At 48.8% G+C, this 27,531-nt stretch overlaps 1 protein-coding gene across 5 annotated transcripts in view; it reads right to left on the reverse strand.

Moving 5' to 3' along the window:
* Nucleotides 1-27,531, reverse strand: part of SLC39A11 (solute carrier family 39 member 11) — a 325,005-nt gene that overhangs the window by 131,870 nt on the left and 165,604 nt on the right. For 4 of the 5 annotated variants that reach the window (XM_080826001.1, XM_080825999.1, XM_080825998.1 and 1 more), the window contains one exon: nt 4,130-4,300. The exons of the other annotated variant lie outside the window; for it this stretch is intronic. In XM_080826001.1, the coding sequence (XP_080682127.1) occupies nt 4,130-4,300 (171 nt within the window). The remainder of the gene's footprint in view (nt 1-4,129; nt 4,301-27,531) is intronic. 5 annotated transcript variants of the gene reach the window in all.

The raw sequence follows: 27,531 nt of genomic DNA on the forward strand, positions 1-27,531 counted from the left end.
GTGTGTATGTGTGTGTGTGTGTCTACGTGTGTATCCTCGCACTCTGGAAACCTCTGGAGGACAGGATACTCGCTAACAAGCTCTCCTTTTTACTTCCAAATTAAAAAAGAAAATAAACAAAATGCCATCCCCAGGACATATAAAACTGAACCAGCAAAGACAAAAAAACTTCAAAAAAACATCAATTATCCTTTTAGTCATTGTGAAAAGTCTATCTTCAAACCCAGAGTCTCAGGGAATGTCAAAGCTCTAGCTAAATTTTTAATAAAGTATAAGGATAGTGTTAAAAAAGAGACCTTTTCAAAGATAAGCCGGCGACAGACAAGCTCTTGATAGGGTTCCTGTCAAAGGGCAGGAAGCCGCTGCCTAAAACCGTGGGCGGGCCAACTGCTCTGGACAGGGGTTAGCAGCCCGAGGCCCCGGGGATGGACCCCAGGGGCGCGGGGAGACGTGTCTGCTTGCCGTTAGACCCTGGGGATGTCACTGGCGCCAGGCTTGCCACGACACCCACATGCCAACGATTCCCGTCCACTCCAGACTTCTCTCTGTGGCCCAGACTCTGCTCCCGTCTCCTGGTTTATCCGTGCCACCACCTGACTGGCATCTCCACCTGAATGTCTGGTGACAATCAGACCTCACCGTCCAAAATCAAGTTCTTGATATGCCCTTCTAAAACCTGCCCCCGCGGGGTCCTCCCCATCCCAGCTGGTGGCGACTCCATGCTGGCAGGTCAGTCCTGAAACCTCGGGGTCCTAACTGGCTCCCGTCTATGTCCACACCCCCAGCCTGCTGCATCGGCACACCCCACAGCTCCACCCTCAGCGGACGCCGGGACGGGGGCCCCTGTTAGGCCCTCCAGCACAACCACCCCAGTCTGAGCCCCCTCTATCTGCAGCTCGCACCCCTATCATGGCCTCTGTCCCCCACAGCTGCCCTTGCCCCTCCTGGGTCCAGTCTGAATTCAGTGCCTGGAGAGAAGCTTTGAAAGCAGATCATATGCCTCTCTGCTCAAGACCCTGGGATGGCCCATCTCCCAGAGTGAAAAGGAAAATCCTTACAATGCCTCAAGACCCTGGGATGGCCCATCTCCCAGAGTGAAAAGGAAAATCCTTACAATGCCTCTGAGCTCCACCTGGGGCAGGGCTGACCTCTCTATCCTCACTTTGTGCCTCTCCCTCCCACTCACCCTACTCCTACTCCATGCCGGACTCCTGGCTACTCCTCGGAGGTCCAGACGTGCTTCTGCCTCAGGGCCCTTGCACTGGCTGCTCCCTCTGCCTGGAACACTCACTGTGCCCCCAGAGAGCTGTATGTCTCACTCAAACGCAAGGTCTCAGTGAGACCCACCCTGACCACTCTATTTGCAGTCAACTGCAACTCCTTTCTCTAACAGCTTAACATCTCATCAGCCCTGCCGGACTTGACCATTGTTTACAGCACCAACTGCCTTTGAACGTAACATATAATCCACTGATCACTATTATGTTCATTGTCTATCCCCCTGCCCTAACATTACAGAAGGCTAGGGATCTTGGTCTGTTTTAGGACTGATATAACTCAAGTGCTTAGAATTCATTACTGAAATGCAATTAATAAAAGGCAAGACTGGGGAAGAAATTTACCCTCAAATTTCTCGATCCACACAAACCAGCCACTCCCCAGGTCATGGACCGTTACGCTGGGATCCTGGTGAAGCCGACTCAGTTGAGTTCCCTACGAGCCTCACAACCCTCATCTCAAAAGATACTTCCACATTCACCATAATAGGGACATAGGTTGAACACGAACTTGGGAATGCCCAGGATCCAGAAGAAGGTCTACTGTCAAGGAAGACGTAACCTCTGAATCCGTGCTGACCGTGATCATCAAATGTTGGTGTCATCCCATACGCCTTGCTGCTAGCATGGTTTTGTTTCTCACCTTAATCCAAGCTCTCGCAGAAGTCAATAAACATTCAAAGATGCGAACTCTGACTCTCCCTGACCTTCTGTCAAAATGAGTCCTGAAACAGTCCCAGCTGAGTGCATTGGAACACAGAAGGGAAGAGGCAGGTGGGAGATAGGAAGGGCTCCATCAGAGGAAAGCTTTTTCCCGGCTTCTCAAAACCCAGTGCTACAAAATCTAGATTTTAGGACACTTTTGTATTCTTCAGGGAGACAGAGAATCAGCATGGGACACCTCAAGCCAGTACAGTTATCTTATGTGACTGTAAACCCAATGGACAGATCTTTATTCATTTCCGACTGGTTAGAGAAGAAGCCTTGAGTGGCAGAAAGATCACTACTATTATGACTGAAAAGACAAGATAAGAACCTTCTCTTCTCTACTGATTAGCATTTAACAGGTTGAAGAGGACTGTGAAGGTTCTTCGAGCTGTCCTCCGCCGAGCCCTAGGTCTTCCAGTGAGCTCGCTAAGATTCTGCGGGTGAATGTGGCCAGACCTTTCCACCAGGACAAATCCGCTTTGGTCAGCTTTGTGCATTGGGGTCCCACAAAAGACTCTGTCTCAAGAAATACTTAATAGCTGTTTCTAGAAACACCAAAGAGTCTGCCCATGACCCAGAGGGAGAGAGCCAAGAGGGAAATGAGAAAAACACGATGAAGAAAAACTGGGGGGCAAACCAGCCTATACAATCATATGAAAGAAATCCCTAAGACCAGGATACAAATAATAAGAATAGTGCTTCTCATCCAGAGGACAACCTGAGCTTTACTGGCTGGAAATGGAGGGCCTGGGTGGGCTCAGTTGGTTGGGCGGCTGGCTCAGGTCATGACCTTGGGGCCCTGGGATCGAGCCCCACATCTGCTTGTCTCTCTCCCTCTGCCCCTCCCTCTGTTCATGTACACTCTCTCACTCTAAAATAACTAAATGGACAAATCTTTTTTAAAAAGTGACTGGAAACATAGTGTTCTAGACAGGTTTAGCATATATCAGAATATATGTTATCGAAATTTTCGTTCTTTAAAAATGACCCCCAACGCCCCCCCACCCCAAACAAAAAACAAGACCTTATTGTGTAAGCAGAAGGCTATCGAGTTACCCAGTGAGGAGTAAGTTCAGTTTGGCTGTGGCCTTAGACCCCACGATATGGAAGCCAGAGGGTCATAGAGCAACATCTACGAGAGCTTCGAAAAGAAGTAGGGGCCACTGGTCACTGCCCTGTAACAGGGTGACAGGCTGGCATCAGGAACTGTGCAAAGGGCTCAGATAATGAACATGTCACCCGGGGACACTTCCTCAGCAAGGTTATTCCTAAAACTTGAACCCCGGCACAACCAATGATGGAGCGTTGAGGAACTCAAGGCTGAGGAAGTCACAGCTAGAAGGGAGGACAGGAGTATTGTTAATGCTAATCACTGCTACCATTTTCCAAATGCTCGTGGAGTCCAAGTACTGTGCCAAAATCTGTGTGTGTGTGTGTGCCCGCACACGTGCTACAGCATCTCATTTAAGTAGGGAAAGAAATGTGATTCATTTTGTAAATGATATCCCGGTTCTCTCAGTAGTAGCTTTATGCCCATTTCACAGACAAGAAAACCAAGGCTCAGAGGGCTCAAGTCACTTGTCCAGATACACTAGTGAGTAAGTGGCAGAGCTGGAATTCCAAGATGTGACCCAGCGAGTTCCTCAGGTTTCCTCATTTTTTTAAAAGAATATCTTTGTTCTTTTTTATGCATAGCTATGTTTTCTCGTTACTCTAAGCGAAACAGAATATATCTGAAATAGAGCACCAACAAATTTTGTTCAATTACAATAAATCCAGAGACGCAAAGCAAATTAACCGCAGTATGTTAGAACGGATAGGACTGGCAAGGGCATTTTCGGACAGGTGTCCCACAGGGAGAAGGCGGGTAAGGCAACCATCAGTGCTAACCTGTACAGAAGGCAGGATTTTAAAAGGGCCTTAGAAACAGAGACATCCCGCACTTCTACAAGCTGCACCCCACAGCAATATCACAAGTTGCCAATAAAGTCGAGGAAGATTTGCAGCCTGTCCCCGCGTCCCTCCAAAAAAGGACCCATGTCACGAAGGTCCGCGCTCTTCTTCCAGCCAAGACGGAGTGACTGAGCGACGGAGTGACTTTCCCTTTGGGCACGTGGCTGGAGCGCACAGAGGCAGGACCTCACCTGGAATGTTGTGGATGGTGATGGCCAAGATGAGCAGCGCGATCCTCCTCCAGCTGCCGCTGCCGGGCTGCGCCGGGTTCCCTCGAGGAGGCGCCAGGGCGGCAGGGCCCTCAGGAAGGCCGGTGGCCACCGCCTTCTTCCTCTGATAGGCCTCGCCATTCTCGCTCTTGTCTGAGCAAAGAGAGGGGGGGGAAGGGAGAGCACTTTGAAAATGTGCACCCTGGTGCTAGGGCAAGCAGCAGCGGGGAGGAAGCTCTCCACCCCAGGAAAGGATCTACTCCCTAACTTCCTAATGGACCCACTGTTCTTCGGTTTCTTTCCTCCCTCCCCCTTCCTTTGCTTTCTCACCCACTCATTCAGCAAACGCTCACTGAGTAGGCACTCGGTACCCAGTGTACAGGGATGGGGGAGGATAAAAAAGATGAAACTAGGGATGCCCTGGCAATGCTTATTAGGGAGAAACAATACTGAGTGGTGATTAGGAGCTCAGATCCTGGAGCCAGGCTGCTGAGCTCCCTGCTGACTTGTCCTTATCAGCTGTGTGGCACTAACCTAGCTGTTTACCCTCTCTGTGCCCTAGTTTCCAGAGTCACAAAGTGAGATAATAACGGTACCTACCCCACAGGGTCATGCAAGGATTAAATGAGAGGCTCCAGGCAAGGGCTTAACGGCTACCAAGTGCGCAGGTATGGACTGTGGTGGCTGTCACGTGCCCCCTCTCTCCCACCCCGTAGGTGACCCTGCTCTCCTAGACAAGCCACCTCATGGGAACCCATCCACATGCCAGGCCCGGCCAATCAGATTCCCTCCCCGGGGACTGGGGGACTGGAGTGGGGACAGGCCCGGTGATTCAAGTGCGGATTCTCAATCCAAAAGGTCATGTACAGGCAGCCTGATGTCCCACGCAGGAAGTGAACAAGGACGCAGCCTGACAGATGACAGAAGGAAGGAGAAGCACAGAGGCACGCAGAGATGGGAAATGATGCAGCTGGCCAGCCAGCCAGACGGACACACAGACAGGCAAATGGCAGCCTGGGTGTCACAGGACATTCTGACTCTCGTGGGCTGACTATAGTACCCAGCCACTGGATTCATGAGCTAACCTTCCTTTCAAACCTTCCCTTTGGGGGGGGTATATTTGAAGGGTGTCGTTTCATAGACCCACATTGCGCCAACTACCTATGGTGTCCTGGGTCCTATCTGCTCATTCCTAACAGAGGCAAATGGCCCGAGTCTGAGGCTGAGCACCCAGCCTGCAGTGGCGCACAGTGTGGATATGTCTGTGGGAGCAGCGTCCGAAGGCGCAGAGTCTTGAGCAAACGGCAGACACGTGGTGGCAGGAACAGAAAGGAGAGTCTATCATGAGTGAACACGAGAACCCGAGAGTCATAACAGATGGGACGCCTGACCGTGTCTGTACGATCCCCATCACGAGCAGGGCAACCATACCTCCCAGTCCGGGATCGCCATCCCAGGGAGACTAGGAGTATCCCCTTTCATGCTCAAAGAGTCCTGGTTGGGACAATAAACAGTGTGGCTCCTATGACTGCGGGAAACAGCAGAAGTTTGATGGACACTCAGCTGTGTGAGGGGCCACTGGTCACAGAAGTCCATGGTCATCAACTTGAATGGTAGAAGGACTCTCCAGGGTGCTTCTGCTTCCCTTCTTGATAAATTTTCCACAAGCAAAAGAATTCTCATCTCTAAGCTGAAAGTAGCAAAAATGTTTCCCAAAGTCGATTAAGAAGTAAAGGCAACCGTAAGGACTCCTTTGACCTTGACTGTAGGCCTCTGGCGGGCCTCTCCCTACTGCTTTGCTGTAAAGCAAAGTAGGGTGGTTTACCTTTCCCTCTCAATCGCTTCACTTAAAGACCAGATCTCGCTACATAAACTGGATCAGGGCTTTGATGCCCTTTTCAGAGGAACCTGCCTAAGTGAACATCGCTTTCGATTTCCAAAACAGGAAAAGAACAAAAATAAAAACAAAGCCAAAACACTTCTTTTGAAGACCAGTTTGTTCACTGGTCCAGCAGTCTGCTGGCGGAGGAAGCAAGTGCCAAAGGCAAGCAGACCCCGGCATCCCCATGTCCCGACCTGTTTTCTTTTGGAGCTAAACTCCCATGGTGGGGTCTCCACGCCATGCATGTGTTCCTCTGTGTGTGTGTGTGTGTGTGTGTGTGTGTGTGTACACAAGCATGGGAGTGTCACCTGGTACCTCACATACCACAAATCCTTTGTGCACGTACACACACCTGTTTCTTGACACCCACAGGGTGTCAACTTTTAAGGTCACAATACCTGACGACTCAGGCCACAGAGGCTGGGCAGAAAACTGAGTAAACCTGTGGGAACTCAAGCCCATGAACACTAAAGATACAAGCAAAGCAGGCCTGAGGGCTGTCCAGGACCTACGCCATATTGTGGTGGAGGCCACTTGCCTTCCTCCTGGACCAGTCTGAAAACACCACCAATTCACCGGGCTTCCTCTGAGTACACACACCTGCCCCAGCCTTCCAGGGGGAGTTGACGGGGTGGGGGGCGGGGGTAATGCGACTCTTCCCTTTGGGATTTTATAATTTAAAAGAGAACAGACACAGAAGACATGGAGAATTCCTTTCAATTCAAGGGCAGAAATGCCTACTTTCTGACTGTCTCTGAAGCAGGCGCTTCTCTTTGTCAGGGTCACAAAAGGATCGGACTCTGACTCCCCCGCAGGTAATACACAGAGAGCAACAGGGATGGGGGCACCGTACGAGAATTCCAGTAGCGCACTCCTGCTCAGCAGGAACAATCGAGAAGCAGAAAGAGTTGTTAACAGAGGCAAAACTGCACGCTCTGCCTTGGGGTCCCAGCATGTGAAAGCTGCTGCTGGAACCTTCCCCAGTGGGACATGGTGGGGAGGGGGGGGTGTGAACACCTGACGTGCTTGTTCAAGGTCAACAAGCCCCGATTTGGTAACAGCGTCGAATGAGTCTGCAATGAGGAAAATTAGTCCAAATAAATCACTACAGAGAGTACGGACACCTCCTGAGCAAGGCGTCTTCTTGCCTCTCCAGGCAAGACGAGTTCAACCACCGCATGTCAAGAAGCAGAACCCCAGCATCAGACGCTAAAGATGACCACCTCACGGAGGCAACTGCCAAGCCCCATGTGGACCACAACGACCGGAACCTGTGAGATCTGCTGGGAGGGGAAAGGCCAGGCTGCTTCTGAAGTAGGATCGGCAAAGAGGAAGGTCATTCAGAAATGGAACATCCAGCGTCAGTTCAGAAATACAAGATGGCGTCAGTGACATCAACGAATCAGCGGGACTGAGAACTTTTCCTTGATCCTCCCAAGGCCCCACGAAGCAGAGCTCATTCCTTCTAAAAAATAAAGAGGCTGCAGAGCTGAGAGCTGGAGTTAACTGGTCCCAGGCCGCACAACCTGCCCCAAGTGGACTCATATTGGAGTCAAGTCAGGTCTTTGCCCGCAGAGGCAACCTCCCAACCAGGGTCCCATTGTTGATTTGGGGTGGGGAGGGAGTGTTGATCTGCTCCCTTGCTCCCCAAGAAGGACAGTGAGAGCAGTCCCTGCCATGATACTGGGGGGCTTGAAATCCCAGATGGTTAGCATAGAAATGTTCAGGGTGCACAGAGGGTCGGGTGAGCTTGGATCCCATGATCCCAGAGACGGGAAAGGCTCCGTGGAAATCTCCTGTCTACGGTCATTCCCACTCACAGACAAACCCGAAAAGGATGCAAAAAACAGTGCTTCTTAACCCCTCAGCACCACTATTTCCAAGTGTAAAACAGCTGTAAGTAGAAAATAGTTACTAACACCAGGCATGGAACACAGAGTTACAATTCTTTCAGAAAGGTAGAAGACAAGACTACAAAGCTGTGCATTATCAAAATAGGTTGTTTTTGTTTTTTGTTTTTTGTTTTTTTAATTTAGGCTCCAGCATCTAAGAATCCACACAAAGAAGAGACCCACTGCTGGGGCTTGGCTTGTCGTCCCCCAATTTCATCTTTTCTGGTGAGGCACAGCATTGCTGCATTTGAGGACCACAGGGGAACAGAGAGACCTGTCCAAGGCTCATTCCTCCTGCTGAATCACAGAGTGAACTTAGGTGACATGTTCATACAATCATGCGTATGATTCTCATCCCAGCACATCGTATCACAGGGCAAAGCAGTCCCTGGTCTGGCGGGCCATCTTGAACCCGGCTGCCTGGGGACACCCCAGCCTCCTCGGGTCTGACTTCCTTTCCAGTGAAGCAAAAGGTGCTGAAGCCTCTAGATCAGTGGCTCTGAACCATTGGGCATCAGCACCCACTTTGGAAAGTATGGTGGAAGCTATGATCCTCTCTCCAGAAAAAAAAAAAAAAAATTGAAAAAATTTTTGAATCCTTATGGATTCAAGGACCTCAGACTGAGAACACCATGCAAGATGAAAGTTATGTTAACCTCTGTTTTCATACCCCATGAGCCCAGCCCCCCAGGGACACAGGATATTGTCCTGATGATATAACCGGCCAAATCTAATAGGGCCCAATGATGGAACCCCAGTCCCCAGTGAATGCAGCAACGTTAATTAACAGATCACCAGCCACGAAAGCTTTGAAAATATCCCCAAGACATCAATGGATGGAAATGATCTGGTTGAATTAGCACAAATAGGCAACTCCTCATCGGCTAAGCACAGAAAACTTCAAACTTCTGGAGAAACACCTTCTTTCTAAACCCCATTTATAAAACATAAAACGAAGAGTCGTCAGCGATCCGTACTCACTATGTACTAGATATGCACAAGCAGGATCAAAAGACTGATCCCGAGCAGGAAGAGAGGAGGATCTATTTACTTCTATTTTCCCTTCTTTCTTGTTTCCCAGAGAATCAGAATGATTTGGGGAAAGAAATCCAATTATCATCATGAGTGTGACAAAGCCTGCTAAGTATTTGGTTCTGTTTCTATAATCATTTATGGGATTAGCATGACTTCCGTTATATAATTAACGCTGAATCTGAACATGAAATAGTGACTCAAAATGAGTTAGCATCAGCCTTGGCACGTAGAGAAATCAAGGCCCATGGAGCCCCTTCTTGACAGTCCCATGGAAATTTAAGAGCCCAGTGGTTCTCCCAGTCTTGGCAGATGACCCTTCAGCTCAAAGACATCCAAAACTAAAGACTATGACTGTCTCTAAACCTATCCACTTGCATACTGTTTCCCTTTTATAAAGCTGTAAACATAACTCCTTTAAAGAAAAAGTCCCTAACATCTCTACCAAAATGACTGTCGTTTGTTCCCAACCTTTGTCCAGTTCATGCATGTTCACATTTTACATATTTGCAGTCAGTGCAAATGGTGAGGAGAAGAGCTGCAGCATCACACTGCCTGCCATGAGATGTGGCTCTGTCAACCATGCCATATAGCTCTGCCAACCACAGGATGTGGCTCTGCCAATCACAGGATCGTGGCTGCCAACCATGGGATCATGGCTCTGCCAAGATGGGATTGTGTCTCTGTTAACCATGGGGTTATGGGTCTGTCAACCATGGGATTGTGGCTCTGTCAACCACAAGATGTGGCTCTGTCAATCACAGGATCATGGCTCAGCCAACCATGGGATCATGGCTCTGTCAACCACAAGATGTGGCTCTGTCAGTCACGGGATGTGGCTCTATCAGCCATAGGATGTGGCTCTGTCAACCATAGGATCAAGGCTCTGACAACATGGGATTGTAGTTCTGTCAACCACAGGCTGATGGTTCTGTCAAGCATTAGCCATAAGGCTTCAAGGAAATGCTATCTCTGCGTATCGGTGCCTTTGTACTAAAATGGTTTTAATAATCACATCTTAGCAAGGTTGTTATGAGAACTAAAAGACAGGTGAAGTGCTTGCGCACAATACCTCGCACATGAAAACCACAATGAAGTTTAGCGATTGGTGACACATGTAACGTAGTTTCATATTCCACTTGTTTCACTTAAAACTACAGAAATATTTCCTACATTCCTCAGCCTTTGTGACTTTAGTTTTTAATGCCTTGAGGGAATTTTGCTTAGTTCTGAGCCCATCATCTGCAAAACCATTCCTTTCTATTCAAGTTGGAATGGGCACTCTTAACCAGATACTAAAAGATGCAGTGCCCCGTCTTGCCACAGAGGGGCATACTCTTTCCGCTCCCGCCCGCCCAGAATGGGCACCCACCCAGGGGGTGTACCTTCTTGACCTCAGGCACTAAATGTTTTGTGGCTTCATGATTCATATGGACCATGGGAGCACAGGGCTGACCTATCCCAGGAAACACATCCCAGCATGTGAGGAAAAGTTTCTATTGCCGATGGGTAATCTGTGCACAACAACCCTTCCCTCTTCCACATGCTTGCTTGTTAACTCTCTGCTGGCCAAGAACCGGTTTGCTAAAATTGAACCATGGGGATGGGGCGCCTGGGTGGCTCAGTGGTTTAAGCCTCTGCCTTTGGCTCGGGTCATGATCCCAGCGTCCTGGGATCGAGCCCCGCATCGGGCTCTCTGCTCAGTGGGGAGCCTGCTTCCTCCTCTCTCTCTGCCTGCCTCTCTGCCTACTTGTGATCTGTCTGTCAAATAAGTAAATAAAAAAAAAAAAATTAAAAAAAAAAAATTGAACCATGGGGGAGCTGTAAGGCGGGTGCATTTTATAAATGCAAATGCAGGTGCACCCCTTTGAAGATAAAACATGAAAATTCCCTCCATGGATCCATAGCTCCCTTTCTCCCTTCCACTATCTTTTCAAAGTGATCTAGGCTTTGAGCTCCCAGAAATAGAGGTGTTGGTTGAAAATGGTAAGAAAATTTAATTCTTGGCTTTTGATGTTCTGGGGGAGGGGCAGGTCTTGAAAAAGGATGTTTGAAGGGGTCATTTTGACTCCTGGACGTTTTTTCCTCAAATGCCATCTTTAGAACCCACTGGGCGTTTGACGTGGGACTCAGCTGTCAGGAAGTGGGAAGGTCTGAGTGCTGGAGGCTAGCAAACATGCTCTCTCCATGCAAACTGGGCAGCCAAGAGGATGCTCATGGTGCCTTCCCCCGGGGAGAGAAGTTCCTTAGCTTCCCTGAGCCCTACCAGGCTCTTCACCCTTAGGTCCTCCAAAAGCCCTTGGAAATGCCAGCATATATGCTGCTAATGTGAAGTCCTGGCAGAAAGCCAACAGCACGCCATTTATTTAAGTGTTGCCCATTTAATAAGTTTGATGGGGTTCAGTAGTCAAGGCAGGACTGGCCAGCCATTCAACCCCCTCAACCACTGCAGTAACTCCCGAATGCAGGAACTCCCGCCGGTAACCCCACTCTGACTACAAAGATGTAAGTGTGTATCAAAGCAACCTTGGAAACCCTGAAAATACACAGAAACAAATTTAAATTGCACATAATCACATCCCCTAAAAAAACTTATATATCTGAGTTTGGTGTGTTTCCTTCAATGCCTTTTTTGTACGGTTTTCACTTAACGGAGATATCCTATTATACAGCCGTAGACTGCTTTCTGTTCTTGCTAAACATAACATAAGCATTTCCCCTCTGTGACTGGAAACTCTAACAGGCATTTCAAGCAATACACATTATTATTTACATTCTCATACTATTGGGCATTTAGGCTATTTCTAATTTTATTTCTATAAATATCATTGCAAAACCTTTCACCTGTATAAACAATGAGAAATTTGAACAAAATTCCCAGAAGTGGAAGTACTGATCAGAGGGCTGTGATACATTTGGCTAATTAGTTTCCAGAAAGGCCATGCCATTTCCACTCCTGTGAAGCAGAGTCTGCAAGTTCTCGTCCTGGCATTTCTCGGTCAGCATGAGTCTTTCGCATTTAAAAATAAATGTACTCCTTTATGAAGGAAATGACATTTCCCTTAGTTTGTGTTTCTTTGGCTACAGGTGAGGTTGAACATTTTTCAAAGTTTCAGGACTATTTCTTTCCTCCTTTGTGCAAGGTCCTCTGTCTAAACGAGCCTTCTCTAATGATACACGATTAGCTAACTCCTCACGGCCATGGGTAATTTTCCAGTGATCCACTCTTGCCGGTCGATGGCCAGTGAGAGCAGCAAGAATTCTCACACGCCGGATACATCTCACACAGATGTCTCCACCTGGCCAACTTGGGGCTCTAGCCTCCATTTTATTTATTTTTTAAAGACTTATTTATTTCTTTGAGAGAGAGAGAGAGCGCACATGCGAGCATGAGCGGCGGGAGGGGCAGAGGCAGAGGGAGAGAGAGAATCCTCAAGCAGAATCCCCACTCGGCACAGAGCGTGACGTGGGCCTCGATCCCATGACCCTGAGATCATGACCTGAGCCGAAACCAAGAGCCGGCTGCTTAACCAACTGAGCCACCCAGGCGCCCTTCTAGCCTCCATTTTAAAAGTTCCTCTTTGACATTCCTTAAGACAGCATAGTGTCTTAAAAAAAAAAAATGTGTTTGTGGGGGGGTCATCTGTTCTATTTATGCCACTAGCTGGTATGGCTGGAAAGCTACTTTTCTCTCTCAATATTGAAATGCTACATTTTTCAAAAGCAGGGTATGTGAGAGGTTCTCTTGCTTCTCTAGTCTTCTTTCCACACAACAACCTGGGATTCTTATAAGCAACACAGCAGTCCTATACACATTATATATATGGTGAGACAAATCTAGTGTGGACAGGATCCTTGCGAGGGCTTCCAGATTCAGCAAACAAAAAGACCGGGTGCTCAGCTGTACCGGAGTTTCAGATAAAATGAAACTTTCATTTTAGTATAAGTATATCCCAAATATTGCCTGGGGGTATACTTATGCTAAAAAGTATTCTTTGCTTGGAATTAAAACTTAACTGGATACTTGTATTTTATCAGACAGTACTACTTGTGCCCCACTCAGGGTCTGAGTTCTAGGGTAGGGAGACGCTGCACAGACTCACTGCACTACTCTGAAAGCAGCCACATACTCAGTACTGCATGGAGGTACTGCATGGCTCGTGTGTAAGCCGGAGCAGGAAAAGATGCCACTGGAGATGAAGGGAACTTCATGGGAAGATAACGGAAGCATTTATTAGGCTTAGCTACTAATCTTTGAGCAGAGAAGCATCTGGAGTTTCAGAAATAGGATGCAAAACCTGTTTACAATCTCTGTAACTAGAACAGATACCTCCTTTCATCGTTCTAAAGATCGCCAGCCACACAGTTATCAGAGGGTCAGATGCTGCCTGGGTAAGGAGGCTGGCTTGACGGTCTCGTCCTTTCAGTCTGTAGTTCCCAGGCACTGAAAGTAATCCACGCCTCATCCATGACGCTTGCAACTGCTTAGCGACAACAAAGACCCAAACAGATCTGCATAACTGGCAAAAATTAAATATACATCAGAAGAAGAGATGGGTTCACTCTTAGCGAAAGATTTCTCATCCATTAAGCAGACCACCCCCTCAAACACTGCCTGTTCCAGATGTCTAACTAAGGTAATAATTTCTCCTTTTAGGCAAGGGAGCCCAAACACCCAGTAAGACTAAAACGGCCACCTACCCGGTCAGTACTTCTGCTGGGAAGGCACGAACGGCAGTGAATCAAGAGGAGGAACTCCTTCCTGATGAATGGACTGGGGTCTGAGAATAAATCCCAGGTGGGCTCCAGAGCCGTCTCGCCCACTCTTAGTTCACCCTGCCCATGCGTGTTCAGCACAAATGCCCCCATAGGAAAGGGGTCATCAAAGCTTTCGGGGGAGTGCACCAGCAAAAGACATTTGCTGCCAAAAATCCCAGCCCATCAGAGAGAGAGAAAGGGCATCCTGCAGAACACCAGTGCTTAGCAGAGCTTTGCCAAGGACTCTCAGCCGACTCCAGAAAGATGGGAGCCGTGCACTTGACTTACGTGGTTGTCGACAATCAGGTCAGGGACGGGGCGTCCAGCAGAACAGCACCCACTTCAAGGCTCCCGCCCAACAGCTAATATTAACTTTATAGTTGCTTGGCTTACTTTCCCCTTTGAGGTAATACTGTTCTGCCATCCCCTCTGGTTCTGAGAATAAAGATTAACAGCCTAGACCACTGTATCTCCAAGTGTGGAGTAAAGACCATCCATTGCTGGGTCACAGTGAGAACTTACAAAACCCAGCTTCTGGAGCCCATGCTAGAGCTGCTGGGTTAGAACCTGTGGCAGACGGGCCCAGGAACCCGCCCCCGCCGTGTGCCCTCCCCTGCCCTCACCCCCAAGGTAATTCTGATATAGACTGAATTTTGAAAATTAATGTTTGAGACCACAAAAGTACTACTTAATCCAGCTACTCCCTCTGTCTCTAAATTCATGTCAGTCCAAATATTACCACCCAGTTAGAGATCTCGAGGTCATACACAGGGATATGCCTGATCCTTAGTTCTCTCTGGGCACCTAAGAAGACAGGACGTTGCCAAACACACAGTGGGGAAGGCAAAGGAATTTAAGACTAGAAGGTGAAAAGTCATTGCATTGTCTTGATAGAAACCATCATTTCCTTATCAAATGAAAATCCTTTTTTTTTTTTTTTAAGAGGATATGGACCATCACAAGGAAAGACAACCATCAGCAGAAGAAATGAGAGAAAAATCAATTCCCCAAAACCAAGGTATCCTCTCATCTTCCGTGGGTCTCTGCAGGGTTTCTGTCTATATAAACCCTCTCTCTATTTCTACCTCCCAGTAGATCTCTTGTCCTCGGAGCCAGTCACCAGGAATCAAGCCCGACACCAGCAGGGAGCACCGTCAGCTGCTACAGCCAGAGAGGGCACGCGTGGGGGGCACTCACACCATCTGCAAATGACTAGAGGAAACGAAATCTTCCTTTTGTCCCAGGCCACATAACTTAAAGTAAAATGCGGTGCTGGAAAGGTTCATGTGCGACTCAAACTGCATAAACATTTCTCAGTTTGGGGGGATTTTCTTGCTTTTCAGGATACAGACAGGTAAGTCTGGAACACGGGTAATCGCTGGAGACAACAAAGAAAGGAAAAGATAAGCATCAGTCTCAAGTTTTAGGGTTTGTTCTTTGTCTTTGTTACAAGAAGGACAGAGAGCTGAGACTTCACCTGGGTGCTGGGGAGAACCAAAGTCCACGTCCACGTTCAGCAGGGACAGTCTATCGGGCACAGTGAAGGACAACAGAAGCCAAGTCAATCCCCGGGAGTGTGCTGGGGGGGGCTCGTGGAACACCGCAGAACCCACCCTGGGACCCTGACAGAGCCAAGGGAGACCATGTCCACAATGCCACCATACACCCACACGGCAGCATCTCTGTCCTCAGTGCTAGACGCCAAATGCCCCTGACACTGAATGCCGGCTGCTCCTGCTGGAGTGACTTTGCTAGCAGGTGCATCCAACTGGCCAAGCCACGGTCAGTGCTAGCTCCAAGGGAGGCTGGAAGTCCAACTTCTATCCTGACAGCCAGGCTCTGTCTTCCACCAAGATGCCCGAGATGGGGGGAAGGAAGAGTCTCCAACATAGTCAAGGAGCTCAGAAGCGAAGCTGCTAAACGGGGAGGAGGAGGGAGAGAGGGAAGGAAGGAGTAGGGAAGACTACCATATGGGAGCTCTACGTCTGTCCTTGGACATCCATGTCTCTGATACGCTGGCCTTTATTAAGTTTGCACCAGGTTTCCTGCTTTCTTTAGAAAGCCACAATTAAATGAATTAAACCATAACACAGCATTCTCAGGTCAGCTCTTTCTCCAATTTTATGTATACAACCCTACACAAGTCTCCACCTCTACGAGTCTCAGCTTCTTCCAACTGCAAATGAGCAGACTTCAGGGCCCCTTCCAGATTCTCTGCTCTGCCACAGCTGGCCTACTTGATCACTCATCCAGGGTGAGTAGGAGAGAGGAGCTATTTCCATCACCGGTGTTCACTGAACTCTGTTCCAGCTCAAGAAATTCCCCACAATGAGCTTCAGGGACAGCACGTTCCAACTGTTCATAAAGTAGGAACGTCCACCATACAGGGAGCAAATTCATTGCCCAGAGGAACTGACATCTCTTTGTGCCCTAAAATGAAAAGCATTATTTTCCCTCTAAATGTATTAAAATATTTTCTGACAATACAAGAACTCCCCATATGTTACAGGAAATACAGAATATATGCATAAGGGCAGAAGAAAACTAAAAAAAAAAAAAAAATCCTTCACTATGCAGAGGGGACCACCTTCAAAAAACTCCTGACAATCTTGTTTCTATTTCTACTGTATCTGTAGAGATGCGCACGCACACACGTTAGGTGGTCATTGAAATGTGACTTCACGTAGCAGTCAAGTGTGAACACAGTCCAGGTCATAGTCTCCCGTGTCGATGGCGCTCAACCAAATTTCCATGACCTGCCAGAGGTCAAGACGGGAACAATGCACAAGTTTTAGCAGCCAAACAGAGAACCTAAGAATATGGACTCAAGATTTGTTTCTCATTAGAAGAAGAGATGTGTGGATTGTCCAAATCATTTCAGAGTCTGGTGCAACCAGTTACCTCCCATGGCTCCAGTGGGCTTTGGCGTTGAGAGTAATAAAAGCAAGCTGGGAAGGAATTCCAAATGGGCACTTTACAATTGGCTAAATGTTGGTTGAACTTATAAGGGTCAATATTTATTGTTCTGAGACTTCCGTGATATAAATGTTATTTTCAGGGTGGTTTCTAAGCCCTTCCTTCTTTGGGCTCAATGTGAATGCTGTATTAGAAAGAATATGTGTATAGTGGGGTAGGGGTGAGGGTAGGGGGCGGGGAGGAGGCTGGGGGAGATGAGGTGGGGTGGGGTGTGAGGGTAGGGGGCGGGGAGGAGGAGAGGGTGGGGGTGAGGGTAGGGGGTGGGGAGGAGGCTGGGGGTGGGAGTTAGGGTAGGGGATGGGGAGGAGGCTGGGGGGGATGAGGTGGGGTGGGGTGTGAGGGCAGAGGGTGGGGAGAAGGTGAGGGTGGGGGTGAGGGTAGGGGATGGGGAGGAGGTGAGGGTGGGGGTGAGGGTAGGGGGTAGGGTGGAGGCTGAGGGGATGGGGAGGAGGCTGGGGGGTAGGAGTGAGGGTAGGGGCTAGGGAGGAGCTGGAGCAGGGGAGGTTCTTCTGCACCCTGATTTCCATGATATTTAGCCATTTTCCAGGGCATCACTTGTTTGCTGTCTGGGTGCAGGTCCACGACCTCTTGGGTCTGTGAGCACTGGGGGGGCCTGAGTACAATCTGCTCATGGCTGTACCTCTAGTGCCAAGAACAGTGCCTGGCACAGAGAGGTACTTAAATATTTGTGGAATGGAAAACGAAAGCCAACAGTGCTCTTTCCCAGGAAAGTGTCCACTCACATCTATATAGGACACTTTGCACGTATTTTCAGAGAGTTTATGGTTTTATTTAAGGTTAAGACCCTCGTTCTGCAGCATCCTACCCACTGACAGACCAACACTGATTTATCCAAATGCCTATTCTATAGACATACATCTTGAGGGTCAGCAAACTTTTTTGGTAAAGGTCCAGATAATAAATATTTTAGACTTTGTGGGTCATACCGTCTTTCTGGCAAACTACTCAAGTATGTCGTTGTAGCACCAAAGGGGGCCAGAGACAACACGGAAATGCGTTTGTGTGTCTGTGTTCCAATAAAACTCTTTTTACAAAAACTGGTAGCAGCCCACATTGGGCCTGCAGGCCGTCCTCTGCCGGCTCCTGATATAGAATATTAAAAGCAGGATTTTAAAGATTTCTTTAAGATTCGTATGTCTTGGTCATCGGTGGCCCTCATGAGAATTCTCCCAAAGCCTTTCTGTTCCTCGAGGAAGTTAATTACCTGGATCCACCCAGCAGCTGGTGTGGATAATCCAGCTCCCTATGAATCACCACGGAAGTCACTGGTCAGCTTGACTAATCCGAAAGAAGGGTCCAGAGAGTGGCCACCGTGACAGAATGCTGTGTCGTATGGAGAAGACACCCTTGTGGTGCCCATGCCATGGTTTGCTCGACATCGCTGAGGGCTGTCTATCCTCTCCCCCAACGCTCCGAGCTTTGTGTGGCCCATCCAGACTGGCAGGGGCTTGGTAAACCGAGGGACATGCCCAAGTTCAGCACACCTGGATTTCCAGGAAACACGGTGCAGTGGGTGGAACTAGGCAAATCTCACAATGAACGTTTTTCGGCTTATTACTAGAGGTGCCTACTAACAGAAGACCTCATCCCTACCCGGGGACAAAGAAAAGAAGAAAGGAGAGGGAAGAGCAGTTCCAGGAACAGTAGAGAACCACCTGAAAAAGGGGTAATCTAACCCTCAAAGGCTCATGTAATCACCGACCCCACCATGACACACAGCAGCCCTAGCTGACCCCAGGACTTTGCCTCATGACCTCCTCTCCCTCCCCAATTCAAGTTCAACTGCCATTAAGTGCCTATTTTGCAACTTGCAAGACCCTCCATGTGAAGCCACGTAGAGAACTTATCTTTAGCCCTAGAAGCAACCCTATGAGATTGGTTCTTTCAAATCCTATGTTCCAGGTACAGAATAGGTTAGCTCGGTGATCTACCCCAACATTCTTCCTTTCCACTAGCCACTATTCCGGAGCCATTATTCCGGGCTCTGCCTTCTTCATGGAACTGACCCTTCTACCCCTTGATGGGTAGGGGATAGAACGTTTCTTTCCCTTTCCTGTTTCCCTAAGGAGGGAATTTCCCCTAAATACTCCTGGCCTTTTGTCCCACCCTTCACACCTTGAGAGATGAATACATCCACCCAGCCTCACCCCCTTGCCCTGAGTGCCACGGTGCCCCACTTCTGGTCTAGGCCTCCATGCAACACGGTGCACGGGGTCCCCTAGTAGGTCTGCGAGCTGGTGGGCAAATCGGCCTAGTTCGCAGCCCACCATCACAAATCCCATTCTGATGCATATCAAAGCCGCTGCCTCTAACCCAATCTTCGCTGGCAATGAGGGTAGAATTTTTATTCCCCTCTGCCTCCTTGCATCTTAAAGTGGATACAGAGCTCAGCCAGCAAAGACCGGGCTGGGTTCAGCATGAGGCCTCTCCAAACCCAGCCACTGACCGTAAGCCTGATCTAGTCTGTGGGGCACGGTGGTCAGCTCAGAGGCTGACCCATGCGACTCAAGTCCACCCACTGGAGCCCTTGGGCTATGGACATTGTGCCATGGACACTGGCCCATGGGCTGAAGCCCGGCCACGTGAGCAAACACACAGGAAACACGCCCACTGGAGAGGCCACCTCGACGGTGCGGCCTCGCTGCTCAGAGCCCGAGGCCCGCTGCTGCAGCGCCCCCCACCCCAACTCCGCGAGCTTTCAGGATCTCTCCCCAAGTTGATCTGATTCCAGCTGGTTGAGCTGATTCCTGTCACCAGCAGCCAAAAAAAATGGTCGGACTAAAACAGGAAACCCTCAGCTGGTGAGTGACCCAGAGGATAACCCCGCCGTCAAGCAGCGGGACAGACAGTCCAACCCTGAGCTCCTGACTGCGTGTTTGTGGCTGGTTCCACCCGTCCCTCCGGCACCAGCTGTCTCCTCCGGCAGAGCCTCCACCTCCCCAAAATACCCAAGGCCCCTCATCCGACTAACTCTCTGAAGCATCTGGGGCACGAAAGCTCCTTCTACCACGCAGCTGCCTCAGGACCCTCTGACCACCGCGCCCGGTGTGGCTCGGGGTTCCCTGTGCTTACTCCCAAGCGGGGACAGGGAGAGGCTTTAGGGAGGTCACACCTGCTCCAGGAGCCTTGCTGCCAGGAAAGTCTCCTGAAAGGACCGGAATGACATTTCTGAACACAGGTCTCAAGTGGCAATCATCTGAAAAATTCTAAAAAACCCAGATTCCCAGCTTTGGCCGTAGACCCAGTGGGTCCACACGTCTCAGGGAGGAGGCTGCCAGTGGGCATCTCTGAAGGCCCCCGGGTGGGGGCAGATGCAGCCCCCGGGGTCTCCGGGGACCAGCATGAGAGCCACTGGATCACCTAACATCATCGTCTTTCCCCAGCATCAGCTTGAGAAGGCCCACCTCATCAGCCCCTGCTGCTGCCAGGCCCCCTTCCGAGACCACCCTCCCCACAGCGCTCTGGACACTCTCCGTTCTTCAAGCTCCTTGTATCTTCCGAGCCTTGCTTATCGCCAGTCTCTGCCAGAACCCTGTGATTCCAAAGCTGTGGGTCAGCTGCAGGTGACTTAGCTCTGTAAACTTCGCCCCGCGCTGCCCAACAGAACGGATACTTGAAGGCCAAGAGGGCTCGAACTTGGCCTGCCAGCTCAGACGGAGGTCCACCTTCTCACCCAGTGCTCGCTGCCCGTGCAAACCCCCAGTTCCCCACATGGTCTTCTGGCCATGAGTTCTGATTACGTTAACCACTCAGCCCCCGAAAGCAGCCAGTCTTCTCAGCCCAGCCAGTCCTGGTCTTTGGCCACCCACATTTCAACCCAGTCCAAAAGCCTAGCCAGAGATGAGCAGGTTCGGGAAGGGAAGAGCCTGGAGAAGCTTAGGAGGACAGTGTGTACAAGTAAGCACGCTGTCCTCCCATGCCTTCCTCTCCTTTGCCTCGAGAAAGCCCCCCCCTCGCCAAGACTAAAGCCTCCCAGACACTGATCAGGCTCATGGAAAGCCACGTGAAGGACAGCAAAGGTCAGTCAGGAGGTGGGACCATGGATGAGTTGTGTCTCAGTGGACGAGCTTACTGACCAAGAAGATGTCCCAGCAGATGAAGGGTGGGAGCCAACGGCATAGCACTCCCCAAGGATCAGCACAGACAGTCTCTTTTCTGGGGGACAGGATGCTCTGGTGACAAAGTATATTCGGCCACAGAACCTGCAGTGGGTAGGAGCACTTGTATTCTTACACAAAGAGAAAAATCTCTGTGGTTGGTGCAGCCTACAAACACAGAAAAGTAAAGCCCCGTCAAGGACATTCATAGGTTGGGTGGGCTGATTTCCAATCCGCCTGGGCTGAGAAGTAAAGAGCGATTAGTACATCATGGAGATGCGAATAATTTACACATCATGTAAATGCAGCTAAATGTTTGTCTCTGAAAGTTTGTTTTCTTAATTAGCTCACTACTTCCCCCAGCAGTATTCTCATGCTATTAATCTGTTCCAGAAACATTTCAGATAGAGCGCAAAGGTAAACTTCAGCAAAGCCACCTACCGTTAAGAAAAAGACAGCTCTAGGGGTATCTGGGTGGCTCCCTCGGTTAAGGGTCTGCCTTTAGCTCAGACTGTGATCTCAGGGTCCTGGGATCAAGTCCCCGCATCAGTCCCTGCTAGTCCCTGCTCATCGGGGAACCTGCTTCTCCCTCTCCCTTCCCATGCTCATGCTCTCTCTCTCTTTCTGTCTCTCTCTCACTAGCTCTCTCTTGCTCTCACTCACTTTCTCTCAAATAAATAATAAATAAAATCATTTAAAAAAACCCCAGCTCTACCAGAATGGGGATCAAACCAATATAGAAAAAACGCTCTCCCAGACTCATGGGTGCTCGCCACAAAAAAGAACGCAAGTCACATCGTATTTGGATAAACTTTACCCAAGGTTTGGCTCGCGGGTGCCGGGGATGACTACAAAGAGGAAAATCTGGTGGCACGGCCGGAGGAACACATGGCAAACACGCCTGGCAGCCCAGGAACCAGTCCCCTACCATCACCACTGCGTCCCCGTTCACCAGGGGAGTAACAGTGACTGACACGGAAGCCCCGTTTCCCTCACCAAAATTAAAGGAGAGAAAAGCTACAACAGATGTGAGTCCCAGAAGTTTTCCTTTTATTCACCTTTTTTGGCATGTGCATGCTGTGTGTGCATGTGTGTGTGCGAGAGAGCGCGGGGGCGGGGGATATGCATGTGTGCCCACATGCAGATTAGATTATCATCAATTTATTTGATTTGAGGTGGCCTGGCAGTTTCTCCCGATCCTCTCTTGGGGATGGTGAATCAGAGATGGATGGATGGTGTGGGCAGGCACGAGCAAGGACATAAAGGATTGTGGTGGGGAGGGGATGAGAGTGGGCACGGGCCTCCATGGCTGGCATGCATCCAGCACAAGTCATATTTTAGTGGTTCCCACAATGAACTTGTATTGCATTTATAAAAATATAAAAAGAAAGGCTAATAGCGTTGCTTGGTACACCTAATCCGTTCTTAACTTAAATCCGAAAGGGCAGGAGGCCATGGTGTGGGAGAGAAAAATTGGACCATCCTAGCATTTGGTGCAGATTTTTCAAATACCTTCAGATCCCCATATTCCATGTTTGTGGAATAGAGCCGAGTCTTGGCTGTACAGGGAGTGCTTTTTAAGATTCAGTAATGTTGACATTTTCAACTTTCACAAAGGGTCACCAGCTGCTAAAGATAATAGAGACTTTCCATCAATACGAGGAGAGGGCTGGTGCCCTTTAAGTGCGTCTATGCTGCTTTGGAATACAAAGTAACTTCCTCTCTCCTATTTTTTTCTTTCCTTTTCCTTCTTTCTTTTTTGAATAGCAGGCTTATTCATCTAATGTAATTTATGTAGATTAACATTAATAACTGTTTGCACTTCCTAAAAAAATGGTACTACCACAGAGATAGAGATAAAGTAGGTAGCTAGCATCTCTAAAGTGTGCTAGATGATTGCTTATTATCAATCCATAGATAGATAGATAGACTAACAAACTATACATGTACACACGTGAATACATAAATACACACATGACCCATATTCTATATGAATCATTTATTCAATGCTATTTCACTAAGTCATTATATTTCCATTTTGAAATTTAATGTCTTTTAAAACTATATAATTTTTAGAAAGTCACCTTTCGGAAACATAATGGTTTGGTCAAGTAGCATCCAACAGTTAATTGCTAGGAATAACGAGCACCATTCTTTACCCCTAGATTTGCCATACACATAAGTAAGAACGGCAATGATCAGGAGGAAAATTGGTTTCTGGAAACCAATGCAGCTTCCAGGAGGGAGATACATCTCTTTCTCTACCTTTTTTTTTTTTTTAAAAGATTTATTTATTTGAGAGAGAGAGAGAGAAAGAACAAACAGGAGGGGCAGAGGGAGAGGGAGAGAGAATCCCAAGCAGACTCCACGTTGAACCCAACTGGGGTCTCGAAATCACCACCTGAGCTGAAACCAAGAGTTGGACGCTTAAAAGACAGTGTCGTGCAGGCGCCCCCCTACCATTTGTGGTTAAGATTTGAAGGGGACCACGTCTTCAAAGGGTGGCTGTCTTTGTGCAAGGACCCCCAGAGGCAGAGGGCACTATGCCCAGATGCCCAGCTGCCTTGGACCCCAGCGCGGGAGGCCTATTTCTTGAGCCCTCTGTCTTCCAAGGCAGAAGAGCTGGGTCAGACGGGAGAAGACTGACAGCTAAAGCTATCTGTACTGACAGGAGGTCGCTTGGAGCTAAAACGGAAAGCAAAAACACAAAAGCAAAACAAAAACCCCGGTTCTGAGAGAGCAGGGGTAAAAACCCTGGAAGTCCCACGGAGAGGGCTCACCTGTAAGACCAGCGCTGCCCTCATGGTCAAGGGCAGCCCCGGTTGGTGAAATGGTAAGATTAAACGGAGCAGAGCAGAAGCGTCTGCCAGGCTGGGGAACAGACCTCCTCGTGCTGTTCCTACTCCGACAGCGACGAGGGACACGCGAAGAATGGCGTGGTCTCGAGTGGGATGACCAATGCCGTCCAGGAGAGGGTTTGGAGAAAGGGAGCCCCGCGGCTGGTGAACGCTCTGTATTCCTTCAGCTTCCGCTCAAAGCAGAAATGCTTTCATGAAAATGAAGGCTTCAGAAGGACAGACTCTCCAAGTGACGCCCGGATTACGATGGGCCACGAATGTAAAAGACGACTAGCAGGAAAGAGAGCTGGAGGGTGCCGCCAGGCGTCTCAACCTACATGGGAGCTCCTGCTACACGGGGAGGGGCGGGGCTGAAGCCGTGTGTGCGCATGTGCGTGTGTGTGCATGCGCGCATGCGTGTGTGAGCGAGCGAGCACGCGCGCCCGTGCCTATGCGCATGCGTGGGCATGTGTTGGGGGCTGTCTGGGAGCAGCAAGATGGTAAGAAGAGCCTAAATGAGCCGCAGCCAAGTGTTCAGTCTTCCACAGTGGTTCTCAAACTTGAGCATGCAAAAACACATATGTACATACATACATGAGCAGACAAGTAAATCTGCTCATTTCGGTAGTGCATATCTTAAAAAAGGAAAGATACCGAGAACATTAGACCAGCCCCTGTCCAAAGAGGACACCCACGTTGAGGAAGCATTCCATATTTTTCCAAGAGGGAGTTACTAATCAATGGGCATAACCTTTCAGTGAAGCAAAATGCATAAGCTGTAGGGACCTGCTGTACAACATCATGCCAAAGCCAACGATAATGGATTATATGCTCTGAAATTTAAGCAGGTGGATCTCAGGTTATAATAACATTTTAAAAAGAGGTGTCACCCACATAGCTTGTACAAAAATCATATTAAAAATTTTTTTTTCTAAAGTGCAGTTTCTTGAAACTTCTGGGAGAAGGTGAGCCGGGCTCAGGAGTCAGCAAGTTTAACAGGCGCTCTAGGGAACACAATTTAGAAGAGAAAGAAAGAGCCAGAAAAACACAATGGAAACCCACTGAGAATGGACTCCCGAGTTTGTCATGTTCAGCCCAGATCTCTTGGCAAGTGTTTACTGGCAATCTTCACTTGGGGCTCTTATCCTGTTCCCCACCTTGCACCAAAGGGAACACATCCCCTTATGCCCAAAGCATGTCCTCCTCTCATACTTTCTATCAGAATGGCAGATTCCATAATCTTCCTCACTCGCCAAACCGGAAACATAGGAACAAGCGTCAGTGCGGAAAGCCTGTGGAACGCACTCTGAAAAACCCTGTTCTAGGAGGACCCAACCAAAGGAAACCCACAGACAGACACTGGGCGAGTGAGTGCCAAAGGGAAGTGACACAGAGGTGTGTCTGCGCGTGGGATAACCTGCTCTGCCTTTGCTCATAACATTCCTGAATCCAGTCCAAAGCATATGAATGGGAGCAGAACATCTGACCAAGACAGAGCTGCCCGACACATCTCGAAACCATAAATCACCCGAAGTGGCAGGTTCTCACCTCCCTGCCAAAATCTGTCCCACTTTATGCCGCTGCAGCCCTGAGCCTGCAGAGAAGTCAGGTCTGGGCTCAGCCAAAGTACAGGATAGCCCTTGCCAAGGGGAAGTGGCAGGGGTGGGCCTTCCAGAGAGCAGGGTGCCTACCGCCATGGCAACTCAAGACGGACCAGGGATGGGGAAGAAGGTGCTCTGCTGATTGAAACCTGGGCAACATTTCAGCATCAGCCCCAAGGAAGTTAATGCTTAGCTACATTTGCTTTTGTCCTCTGTCCCCTCTTTTTTTTTTTTTCATGTCACCAAGTGGCTTTAAACCATTCCCTTCCTCCCAAAAAGAAAATCCCATGCAAAGATAATACTTCTGATAAACCACTGAGCAGAATCTCCCTCCCTTACACCCTACTCAAGCAGAGCCTAAGATCCCGGTTCTCTCTGTGAGTAGCCTCTCCATCCGAAAGGAAATGGCTTACCAAAAAGAGTTTTAGGCATGCACTGGCCTCACCACTGCCCTGTCACTGAGGCACCTGGGACAAACATTCTCACACGGCCGTATGACCGATAATCACCTGGGGAACTTCACCAGTCCTTCCCAAGAGAGGTGATTTAGGCAAATCAGGAGCAGAGCACAAGCAACTGCATTTTTTTTCCTCTAGTGCCCAAGGAATCCCAATGGTCACACATCAAGATCCACCCTTGAGAAATGTGGATCACCAATTTGGGCTTCTCCCATAGATCTGTCCTTTATGGGGCAGGCGGAGCTCAGTTACAGTGGCCCACCAAACTAGCCATGGGTCGTGAAAGGGTTAACAGATCTCCCACCCTTTCACCCCCACTCCTGCAATGCCAAATTCCGTACCATGTGGTTCTGAATATGATGGAAAACACCTCCAATCACAAGGGGAACAGGAAAGCGAACGTGCTCCTAACCCAAAATATTTACAAATGTACCCACCACCTATAAAACGAGTCCCCACTGAAAAACTCCCTCCCTGCCAAACAGCCTAACAGAAGTCCTAACCTGCTGCTCACACCAGTCCTGTTGAATGCAAACACTCGTTTGTATTTTCATTTCATTGCCAAAGTTGTGGAAAGGTCAAGTCACAAGTTGTGAAAGAGATACAAGTCCGTGATCTCCGCGACACTGAAGGGGCTCAGCCTGTGTTACGGGGCAGAGGCTGGTGAAGGACCGATGACAGACACTGGCACAATTGTGCACATTTCCATTTCTCCTGGAGATACATCTGTTTCCAGCAAGACTAGAGATTAAGATAAAACCAAAATCTCCCTTCTACCATGGCCTCAAAATGACAGATGAAATGAACAAAAAGGTTTTAAAAGCACACCTGAGCTTGCAGCAAAGAAAGGGGATCATCAATGATAAGGAAGCTATAAACTGGAACTCAAACACCAAAACCAGTTCAGATGCTGCCTAGGGATTAAGGAGGTCCCGTGGATGGGTTCTGGGTGTGACTGTCCGTAGGGGGCAAAGAGGAGGCCCTTGGGCCACACGAGCCAGGAGGTGAAATTATCTATAAATGCAAAAGTCATAAAATTCTGTCCCTATATGGGGAGATGGGGACTAGAAGAAAATATCTATTCAGCTGCACGGAGAGACAAAAAAGATGATGACATGCTTCTGCCTGGTTTCTGGAGGGGAAAAAAAAAATGCTTGAAGCCCACAAAAACTATGGGCTTTCACCTCAAATAGTTCAGAGTGCTGAGTTTCTAATTTCTGTGTGGGCTGGGAAAACCCCAACCTGGATGGGACTGTAACCATCAATTCCAGGCTAACATCACTATAAAGGGGTCTTATGGAAGCAAACGCAAAACCATGCAGACCGGCTTTCTCAAGATCCAGGGCTCTGGGAATCCTCTGAGGAAAAAAGCATGCCCCACTAGAGAAGTGCTGATCTAAAAAGTGACAAAGCCCAGGAGAAAACAACACACCACAAATGGAGTCCGTGGACACACAGAGAAGGAGAAACACGGCTTTCTATAAGAGACGTATGGTTGAAAATATAAGATATATCTAACCTGATTAAAAACATAAAAGAAGGAATCAAAACCGTAAGAACCAGTTGTAACAAAGGAAAAGCGGACATAGTGAAAAAAGAACCCACTAGGACAACTCAGAAATAAAAACTGTCATCCTGGGCCGCCTGGGGGGCTCAGTCGTTAAGCGTCTGCCTTTGGCTCAGGTCATGATCCCAGGGTCCTGGGATCGAGCCCTGTGTCGGGCTCCCTCCTCAGCGGGGAGCCTGCTTCTCCCTCTCCCACTTCCCCTGTTTATATTCCCTCTCTTGCTGTCTGTCTGTCAAACGAACAAATAAAATCTTAAAAAAAAA

Source organism: Martes martes, assembly GCF_963455335.1.
Source record: "Martes martes genome assembly, chromosome: 16".
NCBI classification, from domain to species: Eukaryota; Metazoa; Chordata; class Mammalia; order Carnivora; family Mustelidae; genus Martes; species Martes martes.